General features: G+C 32.3%; 1 protein-coding gene across 1 annotated transcript; it reads left to right on the top strand.

The window, feature by feature from the left end:
* The first annotated feature begins 11,656 nt into the window (after nucleotides 1–11,656).
* On the top strand, nucleotides 11,657–12,556 carry LOC107062594 (uncharacterized). The gene is made up of 3 exons (XM_015313409.1): nucleotides 11,657–11,901; nucleotides 11,949–12,026; nucleotides 12,076–12,556. The coding sequence occupies exons 1-3, from the start codon at nucleotides 11,657–11,659 to the stop codon at nucleotides 12,554–12,556; spliced, it is 804 nt and encodes a 267-aa protein (XP_015168895.1).
* The last annotated feature ends 210 nt before the right edge of the window (nucleotides 12,557–12,766 follow it).

Raw genomic sequence — 12,766 nt, 5'->3', positions numbered from 1 at the left:
ATTCTCTCTACAATATATCTGCAACAACAAATAAAGTCAATGGAATATAAATATATTAAGTTAACACTATAAGATGATTTATACAAGCTCAAATTTTAATTTGAAAAAAAAAATCATTTTTCCTCAAAGTCTAAGTGAATGAGGCCTTTAATTCCTAAAAAAATGAATTGTTTAGTTATCTCTCATCACAGAATATCTAAAAGAAAATATTACTAACATGCATGTTTGATCAATTTGTTTATAAAAATCGAAAAAGATAATAACCCGAATTGGAACCCAAATTAAAGCAACCGACCCGTTTATCTTACTTGAACGATGTAGCACCCAGGACCTCCAAATCCTAGATCCGCCTTTGTAAAGGAGAGAAGAAAGATAGAACATAAGAAAGGTAGGGTCCCATAATTTCTTAATCAAAAAGTAATTCCTTACCTACCAAGTCATATTTATGCCTCTACCACCATAAAATTTTTCGTATTAACTTGCTTGCAAGTTGCAAAACCAAACAAAGTAAACATACCCAACATGGAGATTGAATCTTGGAATGAGGATGGTTGGGTATATATGTAGGTGTCAATGTCATTGTCTCAATATATATATATATATATATATTACGTGGCACCCTTTTTTTTTAGTTTGTTTTAAAAAACAATGCCATCTTACTATAATTAGAAACAACGGAAAAGACTCAAATATGCTATTGAAATTTGAGAAATAATGCCGCTTTATACTAATATAGTCCCGAGTTGGTAATTAGAGTTAGAAGCTTCACAGCTTCCTCCACTCACCTCCACGGGCGAATATAGTCTACTAGACTAGCCAAGAAAGAGTGACGTAGACTATATTCTAGGTCATTCGGAAGGGCTCCGTATAGTTTTGGGGTGTAACGTTGTGGTTGTTCCCTCTCCTTTCAGTCGAGTGACTTCGTGCCTATCCTTACCGAGAAAAAGGAGTTCCAGAGGCATCTACCTATCCTTACCGAGAAAAAAGAGTTCTAGAGGCATCTTCCATTCATATCTATTTTGATTTTTCTGCAACATATTTTGATCTGCCTCTTCTTCGATCTGGAATTCCCAGCAAATCCTTGACTCCTTGAATACAATGAAATTTCACACCTGGCGAATCTTTCATCATGAGGCGATTAAGAAAGTCGTGGGCCTCGTAGTACCCGCATACGACAACTCTGTGGAGCTTTTCGGGTCGAAAACTTGTTCGACGTTAGAACCGATCTCAAAACCCTAATATCACCGTCTTCAGAGAAAGGACTTTCTCTATATCTATATTTATGCAACTAGTTCTTTCACTTGCTTCCAAATCCATCCATCTTACTTACTCAAAAGCTTTGAATATTCTACTATAAATCTTGCTTCTAGCTTTGGGCACCTCTGACATAAACAAAAATAACGTATATACAAGGCTAGCCCTTTCTCTCAAGCGTCTTGGTATTGGATCCGCTCTTCTGTTAATATGTACATGAATTAGATTCTATTCGAATTCTTTATTCTTAAGAGAATCCCCAACCCGAACCATTCTTAAGACCACCAAGCTCTCTCGAATAAATTCTACTCTTTCTGCTTTCGAGCTACACCGGGGGTAAAATCTTTTCCCCACTAAGACGTGCATCTTTATGGCTATATCGTCCTGAAGACGGATGCGACGGGAAGAAGTGGCATTTGGAAGTGTTGCTGACTTAACATTTAGGTTTCGGCATAACAAAGCTTGCACTGTCTTTTCGCACTTAGGCGCACATCGTGCCATTGGTAATGATTCTACTACGGTGCCACAAATTCGCAAGCTGATCCTAAGTAATCGTTGTTGTTCATTGGATTCCGGAGGAACTACTTCGTTAGGATTGGGGAATTGTTGCGATTCTTCCTGAATAGCCTGGATTCTCCCGTCGAGAGTCACTTTGAAAGTATTACCTAAACTCTTCCGACTGAATATGATAAAGCCTATAAAACATAGAGCTACTTGTTGACACCCAATTTTGACCTTTCACGGTATAAATTAATCAATTTGAGCTTCTTCAATTTCAAACGAGTTAAAATAATTAGTTTTACAAAGTTTTAAGAAAAAATATATAGTTTGCAAGTTATTTTAAATAATTTCGTCACTTTTTATAGTTTTTAGATAATATATATGTTTTACATAATTATGTATATAATTATTATATTTTATGATTATTCAAAAATCATCTCAAAAAGATTTTGTTTTAATTAAATATTTTGGTTAATTAGTTTAGTTATATAATAGTTTATATATTTTAATTAATTAGTTGTATATAAGTTAATTATTTTAATTCGTTAGGATTAAGAAGCTCGTTATTTGATTAATATTAATTTGTTCTATTTATATTCTAGTCAAATTAACTAAATTAATTCAACTTTGGTTAGATCTTTAATTTTGAATGGCTATGATCGAAATCTTTTGGCTCTTTCCTCAATTCCAAATTTAGCCATTTAGCTTTTCCTAAACCCCTTTATTTCAGCCAAGCTTTAAACCAATTTTTTGGGCCTCCTTCTTACAATTCTCAAAGGCCCATTCCATTCTCAATTTCTCAAATTCCCAGCCCAAAACAGACCCATACATCAGCAGCAGCATACAAATCCAGAAACTCAATTCTCCACAACAATTCCCAACGATACAACAGCAACACAGCGACCCGACCCGACCCGACCCGACCCAACCCGACCCGACCCGACCCAGACCTTCGTAACTTGTCTTCTTCGCGACCAAATCGCTGAAATCCAGCGAAATCCAGACGAGAACAGTCGCTCAGACCGGAAATCCCCCAGCAAATCGCGTCCTCCTCTTCCCTTCTCCCTTCTTGTCCGTTGAAAATTGTTACAATGGACAACTTTATTTCTTATCTCTCCAAGATTTTAAATTTCGAATTCAAATTTTCAATCCGTTTTCCCCCTTTAAATATGCCCTTTCACCCCTTTATAAATGGCCTCATGAGTTTTCATTGAAGGAGGAGAAGAAAAATTAAGAGAATATAGTTTACAGAGACACAAAAAATACCGACAGAACAGCCTGAAAGAAAGTAAAAAAAAAAAAACAAAGAGTTTGAGTCTCTTCTATTCGAATTCGAAGTTGTTTGTTTTTCGGAGCTCATCTAAATCTGCTCACAGTGGTGGAAGTTCTTGGTGGTTAAGCTCGTCGTCCTAGTCTCGCTGCTCCGAAGAAGATAACATCCCTTTTTCGATTTTAGATTTCTTTGTCGTGGGCCAAGAATCGCTTAGTTCATGGCTTGATATTGTGATCTTGTTGCTCAACTGATGTGACGACTGTTCATTTCTTGATCATTGGAAATCATTTAGATGTCAGAATTCTGAGAGTGTTGACGACAAGTCGGTGGTATGACTTGTTTGATATTCATGTTGTTTGCTTGATCTTTGTTTCCTTGAAGTCTTAATGATTCCGTTCAGTCTCGAGTTTGTTTCTCCTTGGTCCAAGTCCTCTTAGTTCACTGTTAAGCTTGTTTGGTTGGCTGTTGAAAATGATTATTCAGAGACCATTTCTCTATAGGTGATTTTGGTTTTCATAATCTGATGTATGGGCTATTTCTTCTTCTCATTACTCTAGCTAGTAAAATTGTATGAGCTACATCATCCCTTTTTCATGGTGTTTGCTCCATCTATATTCGACTAAGTAACATAGTTCATATGTTAGTTGTTTGCAGCTTTAAAATCTTATTTGTAATAGTGTTAGTCGTAGTCTTTGTTTCCTTGCACGTTGAGTTGATTTATCTCGAGTTTGACATAGTTTACATCAAGTTAAGATAGAGTAGATAAATTGATCATTTAAGCTAGCTGTCTTAGGGCTAATTTTAGACTTAATGGAATATAGTTTTGGGTTAGTGTCAATGGCAACATTATCTTTTATGTTTTCTTGTTTGGATGTTTGCTAGTTTCCAGTAGATTGCTTTATTTTCTTTTATGATTGTTTAAATAATACTTGATGACAAACAATCTTTTAATAGTTTACAAGATGCATGTAGATCATATGTTTAGAACTTCTAATTACTCTTCGTGTATCTTAAGTTGAATGAAAAATGGAAATTCAGGCGCCATCTGTTCTTATTTTCTTTCACTGTGAAGAAATTATTTGTTTTAGTTTTGTCCAAAATTTAGAGAACTTTGTTTTCCTTCTCCTTTGTTGAATATGTCGGATTATTGTTTGTTGTGGTTTCTATAGCTTGTTTTATTTTGACTCACTACTATGAGTATTAGTTTTTATTTTTTGTTTATGTCTCATGTGAACTTGTCGTGGAGTCCAATTTGGACTCAAATCTATCTTCTTTGCATATCGTTGAGTTATTTTGAGTCAGCCGGGTGATCCAAATAGGGCTGTACAAGGCTAGAAAACTGAAACAAGTCTTGGAAAGCTGAAATAGGGCTCTTGGAAGCCAAAAACGCAGGTGGAAAAAGGCGAATATACAATGATATACAACAGATATACATCGATATACAGGTCAAGAAATGAAAAATACAGGGCTAAGGAGAAATAAAGCTGTTCGGAAGCAAGAAATACATGAAAAGAACTGATATACATGCTCATATACATTGATATACAGTCGATGTATACAAAAAAAGGAAATTTGGTGAAAGGCCAAATTTGCAGCGAAATTGGCCCAAGAAGGGGCCCAATTTCATTATCTCGTTTACACTTCTAATCGTTTGATTATGTGTTGACTAATCTTATTTAACTCTAACTTTAAATAACTTGATTAGATTCCCCAAAAAGACGAGTCATTTTCGTTGTGTTGGTTTATTTTAATACATTTCACCTGTTGTGTTCACTTATTTTATTAATCAATTATTGATCAAATTTTATATTTTAATTAAGTTAAATCTTTGTTCTTAAAAAAGATATGTTTTAAGGCCGCTTCACTTGATAACATTTTATTTTAAAGTGGCTTTAAGTTAAAGTATTTTTTCTCAAATGAACTAAAAAAGAAAAAATAGTTCCCTCTCTACTTAGTCATTTACTCAAAAAGGTTAGTCAAAACTTTTATTCTTCAATTAATTTAAAATGGTTCCATACTTAAATTAACAAATTTAGTTTAAATTATTATTTTAAAAGTGTATCAAATAATTTCTAATTAATCTAGTTTTGTTAGAATTCTATCCATTCGCACCTTAATTCAAATGTTTCATTTTAGGTCCATTTCTCTAAAAATGAAATAATATAAAATGTGTCATTTATTTAATTATTTTTCTCGAAGTTAACCAAATGTTGTACAGTATTATTCTCATGTTAAATCATTTTTCTAAAGATAGTCAATATATATTTTTTAGTCAAATCGCAGGTCAACCGCATGTTAGCGGACACTTCGAATGCTTAAATCCTTCTTGAAGTGTAAATTGAACCCCGAACCATCTTTGGTATTTTCAAATGATTTTTTCTGTTTAAATCTTTGAAAATTATAAGTTTTCTTAATTTCTTAAAAAAATTAAGTGGCGACTATTTTCTAAGTATTTTCTCAAATTGAATATTTAGAACATTTCAAAAAGTGATTTTTCTAAAGGTTAGTTAAATTACGACACAACACTACTATCATTTCTTCATTATAAATTGAGATCCGAATAAAGACTCATCTTATTTCATATCATATGTGTCAGAAGCATCAAATGATGTTTTATGAGGTGGGGGAATCCTAATCCAATGCCCTAAGCTTGCGGTGACAGAATGCTGTTATGTCCCTGGAGATTCAAGAGACTGATTTGGGGTTCTTGCAGAGTGGAACCATGCAGTACCAGACACGAGATAGATCTTCCAAAGAACAAGGCCTTTTTCGAATAAGCCAATTCATTTTGGACCCTGCAGATCCACTCTTTTTCCTATTCAAAGATTAGCCTCCTGGCTCTGTGTTTTCACTTTTGCTGCAATAGAGGAGATTTCCATTGGACTAGTTAAAAGACTTAGATAACACACCGGGTTTACATAAGAAAAAGTTCACGTAGAGAAAAGAGATTAGACTAGTCATTGCACTAGTAGCGTCTACGAGCCTCCCGCTTCGGTACCATCTCCTTTTTTACCAGCCGAGCTGCCCTGTCAACCCTTTGCGGCACTTGCTTCCTAGATAGAACTCACACAACGCAAACATCATAAATGAGAACTAAGCATAGTCTGACTCCCTAGGTCTTATCTATGTCATCCGTTAAAAATTTGGTTCATCTATATCATTTTCGTTTGAGAAAAAGACTCCTCCATACCATAGAGAAAAAGAAAAAGTGAATCTTTTGAAGCAAAGAGAGAGATAATCCTAGTTTATCGTAGGTAAAGCTTAGAGCTGAGTTTTACCAGCTGATGCTGCTTCAACATCATCTTCTTTGAATCCCTGATATGAGGGAACTATCCTTATGGCACCGCGACTAGTGTTGGCATGATAGTCTGCAAGAGCTAGTAAGATTGATATGTGCATTACTTTTCCCACATCTGTTTCCAGATCAAGAATTATACCCACATCCACCTTTACAGCACTAGTGTTATTATCTTCACCTCTTATTCCAATTACATAGTGGCAAAAACCAATGATGGAAACAAGTTGAATGAAGATAATTAGGGATTTGCATCTTGGATTATGCATTTGAAAAAACTCTGGTAGCAAGTAGTCTGAGAGATGGGCAACAAGCAGTTGTGCTTGTGCAAGATAACCACACATTCAGAATGATAAATTTTCCTATAATTAATAAGACCAAACTCCATAAATGCAGAAACAAAAGTCAAAGAACAAATGGTTGAAAATCAAGTATTCGTTTGATTATTGAAAGTGAGGACTTTTCACATATGCTACAACCGCACAGCTAGTAAGCATACTACCCCTCAGGTTTGACTAAATAAAAAATTGGCAAAATTGATTGGTACTCATTCCCCCAACTCATTCTCCCAATTATAACCTATGACGTTTGTGTATTTAACTATCTAGAGTCTATTAAAAGGACTTCCCACATTTTGGCTAAGTCATGCATGGTGAAAGTTGAGAGCTAGCTCAGTTCCAAATAAGTAGAAGAGACCATTGTTTCTATGACTTGGAAAAGAGTAGCTATGACTAGTAATCTTTAGCTTACACGGTTTCAGTTTAGAATTGGTTAGTAGTATTAACTTGCTTGCAATTTGCAAAACCAAACAAAGCAAACACACCCAACATGGAAATGGAATCTTGGAATGAGGATGGCTGGGTAATTAGGTGTTTGGGGTTCTAGATTTTAGAACAGAACAATAACTTTAAATATAACCGACAAATTAACGAACGACAATATATAAGAAACGAGATTTTTTTTTATTTTAAGATGAGTGGAACTTCTTCTTTTTTTTTTTGCCTTTTCTAATTGTTAATCTTATATATTTTTTAATTTATTTGTGAAATTTGCATAAATAGCAATTTTTTTAATTTAAGATGAGTGGAACTTCTCTTTTTTTTTTTTTTTTTGCTCTTTCTAATTGTTGATCTTATATTTTTTTAATTAATTTTTATTTTTTATTTGTTGAGGTTTGTCATTAAATTAGCCGAAGAGGTTTCAAACCCACAACTCTAGCATGGGAAAGCATTCCCAAGACCCCTTCCTTACCACTAAGCCATCAATTAGTTTTGTTAAGGGGTTCACAAGTTAAAATACATATATATTTATTTAATTTTTTAATACAAGTATAGAGTTTACATAAAAGCTATTGGGTTCGCCCGAACCCCCACTAAGATAGGCATAAAAGTATCAATACATTTATTTTTATGAAGGTAAATACCATTAGATGTAACTTTTCAAGAATGAAAACATGTATTAAAACAAAACTGAAAAGAGTAATAACATAAGTGAGAAAAAAGACAAGAAATGTAGAGAGACAAGAGAGAGTTTTCTTATTCTTCCAAGTATATTCAAGTGTTTTCCAAATCTTCAAGTGCATAATACAATCTCAAGACCTCTATTTATATTGTTATAAAAAGACATACAAAGAGATAACAATAAACATGATATTAATTTTTGAGAATGTAGGGAAGATAAAGCGGTGTAGAAGATAAATGAGGAGATGGTGAAGGTGTGAGTATTATTACATATAATGGTGAAATTACACCTTGAAGTTATGGACATCCACATTAATATAATATATTTACAACAAAACATTAATTATATATAAATAATAACTAAATTAAAAATGATGAGAAAAACATAAAAATGCCCCAAAAAAGGAGAAAAAAATTAAATATGAATAGAGGTCATAGAGAGGTGTCACGTCACCTTGTTTATATCTAGTGTGTATAAGAAAATATTAAATATATTTTTAAATAATTAATGTCATTATTTGATAAATATTCTAATAAATAATATAATAAAAGGGAGAAATACAAATTAAGTTACAATTCTGATATTATCTATTCAGAAAAATTGTTAAAAAAGTTTCATGCTACAATTTCAATTTAAAATTGCTGATAAAAAGATGAAAATATAAAATTGATATGAAAAGATTTAGTTAAATAAACAATCTAATTATCATAGTTTCATACTAAATTTCATGATTTTATAGCAATATTTATTGATTCAACCATTAATATTAAATCTACTTTATCGTAAATTATGTGACTTTTTTTTTTTTTTGTATAAATGACTATATAATAGAAATAAGAAAATCAAAATATATTTGTGCTAAATCATCGTGAGGGAAAAAAATATTTGAATTATATTCGAACATAGTTATACACAAAATTCAAAAGTTAGAGATTTTTTTTTGAATATCCGATGCTCGTAGTGACACTCATTTGATACATATTTGTGTTGCATAAGATCCATTAATATTTTAATTTATATTTAAACTTTCATTCTTATAGTGTGCATTGTGAAAAGAGATACTTAAGTTGCTACAGTGAAACATTACCGTTGAGGTTATACTTTTACAATAAAAATAAAATAAAATTAAACACATAATTTTGTCGTATTAAGATTATCAGATAGTGATGAAGAAATAAAAATTTTAAAAAAATATGAGTATGTAGTGTTCAAGATGTAGAAAAAGTGTCAAGAGTTAGATAATTCTTTTCAATTTATATATATATGTGTGGGACAATAAAAGTTTAACAACATCAGAATAATTATTCCTATTATTACAATATTATTGTTGTAATTATTATAAATAAATTAGAGCAATAACTCTCCAAAAGATAACTCCATTTTTTGATGTGGGAAAATAAAATAATTTTTTTTTACTTTCAATAATAATAAATTTAAACACAAATTTGTTATTAAGAGAATTAAATGATGAAATTTAAAAAAATTCTTGATAAATAAGAGAGTTGAATAAATTATTTTTTAGTATATATATATACACACACTTGATTATTTTTAGGGAAAAGGGTAAAAAATATCCTCAATTTTAGTTTATTAGTTAAATATACCCCTATCGTTGAAACAAAGTTATTCATACCATCACCGTTACTAATTTCACCATTTATACCCCTCAATTGACGGAAATTCCTAAATCAAACAAAATTGACCCGATTTCTTAAAAAATGACTCATTTTCCATTTTAAACCTATGTCCGACCCATCTATCTATCTTAAACCCAAAAGAATTTAACCCATTTTCTATACCCATTCAAAAAAGAAAATTCATTTGGAGCTACTTGGGAGAATGAATTATAGGTGACAAAAAAGTGTTGAAATGTAAAAAGAGTGACTCTAGTTTTAATTATTAAGTGTACGTGACAAATTTTTAATTAATTTTTAAAAATAATTATATAGGTCCTCAAGTTTTTATTTTTACACTTTCACCCAAATTTAAGTAAACCCCTAATTTCTAAAATAGGAAAACCCCCAAATCAGTTCTTTTTTGTTCTCTCCCAACGTCCCGCTCTTTTCACATTTTTTTTGCTTCTAATCTTCATCACTAGCGCTTCTTCTTCCTCTTATTGTAGCTTATTGTAGATTTCTTATTTGCAGAATTTGAGAAGGGAAAATCTCAAATTTTAATTCAACACGTGATTTGAAAAGGTCTAAACTTTAGAAATCACTTCTTAACTGATAATTTTCAATCATTTTAACAAGTTAATAGTATTGTTTGTGTGCATTATTCATTTAAAAATTTGATTTTTATATTATTGTTCTTGTCACTGATGTATAATAATTTTCAGCAACTGATATGACTATTTCAGTAATTTACAACAATTGCTGAATGTTTTTGTTGAATAAATTGCCGCAACTGCTATATATATTTCAGCAGTTGCTGAATAACTTACAACAATTGTGATATTTTAATATAATATTTTTATGATCAATTTTTAGTTCTAAGTTACAATATTTTCAAGTATCTTCAACATCATTAATGGGAGATAGAATAGTAGTACCGATTGATTGTAATGGTGAATGGGTTGAGTCTAACAATCGTTATATTTAGCGTTGGAAGAGTAAAGAATTGTCCGCGACAATTGCGATGAGTGTGCATCGAGATATTGCATATGATGATTTTGCGAATAAAATCATTACTTGTTGTAAAATTGTGAGTTGGAAGATATTGTGATCACTTACCTGCATAGTTGTGGTGAAAAGCAGAAGATTAAGGATCTACATGGTTGAAAGATTGGTGGAGAATCATAATTTATGTGATGACCAACAAGTGTTGAACGATGAATGTGGTAGGATGAATATGAATATTCCAAATGAAGAGTGTGAAGGTCAACATATTCTTTCTCATGAAGTTCGGAATGGATTGCCCATTATTGGTGAAGTTGTTGATAGGCAAGTACTATGAACTCATAAATTTACTTATTTCTAAAAGTTCATCCTCTTTGTACACTTAATTAATTTTTGCTTTAGCTGATAATTAATTAACTTAATGTAGTCATGCTCAAGATGATGGAACCGATTTTTACAAAGATATGTCATTTAAGAATAAACAAGAATTAGATATTGCATTGAAAATTGCTTGTGTCAAAAAAGATTTTAGATTGAAGAAGGTAATTAATTCGTGTTCAGTGTATTGTGTCAAATGTGAGCATCTTGAGTGCAAGTGGTGGCTAAGAGCGGTGAAAGTTGAAAATTCTGATAGATTTTTATATTAAAAAAGTATGAAAAAATGCATACATGTGGCTTGGAACATCTTACGAGTCATAATCCACATGCCACAACAAAAGTCATTGGAGCATACTTCAAAGATAGATATCCCAAAGGTAAAGGTCCATTTACAAAAGATTTGAAAAACTCTATCTGTATTGAATTGGGATGCAAGGTTAGTTATTGGAAAGTTGGATGGGTAGCGAGATTGCAAAGTCTTTGGTAAGAGGGACACATGAACATGGATATGGAGTGATTGATGCGTATAATCATATGCTTAGGACATCTAATCCGGGAAGTAAAACGGCGTTGAAGATTGATGAAAATGGCAGGTTCAAGTTACTTTTTGTGACATATGGAGCTTCGATTCTTGGTTTCGCACAAATGAGAAAAGTCATAGCTGTTGATGGGACATTTTTGAGAAGTAAATATGGTGGTGTGTTGTTGTCTGTTGTTACATAGGATGCGGAGAATCATATTTTTCCGGTGGCATTTTGCGTAGTAGACTCTGAATGTGATGCTTCCTACCGATACTTTTTCGAGCAATTGAGAAGTTTTGTACTTGATATTCCTGAATTGTGCATAATCTCTGATAGACATCAAAGTATTAGAAAGATGGTTTCAATTGTATTTCCTTCAGCTCATTATAGTTGTTGCATGAGGCACTTAGGAGAAAATATTCGAAATAATTTTCACAATGCGAGTGTTGTCTACCACTTTTATAAGGCGGCAAAAACATACAATATTGATGTGTTCAGTGATCATTTTAATCGGATAAAAGATTTGGTTCCACAGGCTACCACACATCTTGAACGCGTTGGATTTCACCGATGGAGCAGGGCATTCTTTCCCGGAAATAGGTAAATTTTATTATAGTTATTATTGATAGTTGGTATAACTACTGCAGCTTTTTTATAGCTACTGCTGCACTTATTTCAGCACCTGCTGAGAAATATGCAACAATTGCTATAAAAACCATACAACAGTTATAAACACATACTTATAATATATTATTGGACACTTATATGTTACAGGTACAATATTATGACGACAAATATTGCTGAGTCGGTTAACTCAATGTTTCTTGATGAAAGAAAATATCTCATTACTGGTCTATTTGATGCAATAAACAGGCGATTTGCAGAAAAATTTCATGAGAGGCGTATGAAATTCATTAATGCACCAACCATCTTCGTCCCTTTGATAGAAAAAGACATTGCAAAAGATATTAATCTGGAGAACAAGCTATTGGTCCATCAAACTGCCAACTACAAGTATATTGTCACCAGTCATAATGAAGTTGCAACAGTTGATTTGCTAGCCAAATCTTGTACTTGTAAAGTCTTTGACATTGACAAAGTACCTTGTCCACATGCTATGGCAGCGCTTCGATGTCAATATGGTGATGACTATGGGAGACACATTTATGAGTACTCCTCTTTGTATTACAAAGCAGAGGTATACCTTATTGCATATGTGGAGGAAATTAAACCAGTTCCATCTGAAGAAACTTGAAAAGTTCCTATTGAGATTTTAGAGAGAAAAATATCTTCTCCATTTGTTGAGCCAGGCAAGGTTGGAAGAAGGTCCTCAAAAAGACAAAAAGGAATCGGGGAATCATTTTCAACAAAGAAAAATAAATGTTCTTTATGCAAAAGAATTGGTCACAAGAGAACTAAATGCTCCGAGCGAAATGTTGCATAAAAATACATTTGTTCTTCTTGT

The sequence above is a fragment of the Solanum tuberosum genome, unplaced genomic scaffold, assembly GCF_000226075.1.
Source record: "Solanum tuberosum cultivar DM 1-3 516 R44 unplaced genomic scaffold, SolTub_3.0 scf00246, whole genome shotgun sequence".
In the NCBI taxonomy this organism is placed as follows: domain Eukaryota; kingdom Viridiplantae; phylum Streptophyta; class Magnoliopsida; order Solanales; family Solanaceae; genus Solanum; species Solanum tuberosum.
The sequence above is the reverse complement of the archived record's forward strand: the minus strand, read 5'-3'. Positions and strand labels throughout refer to the sequence as shown.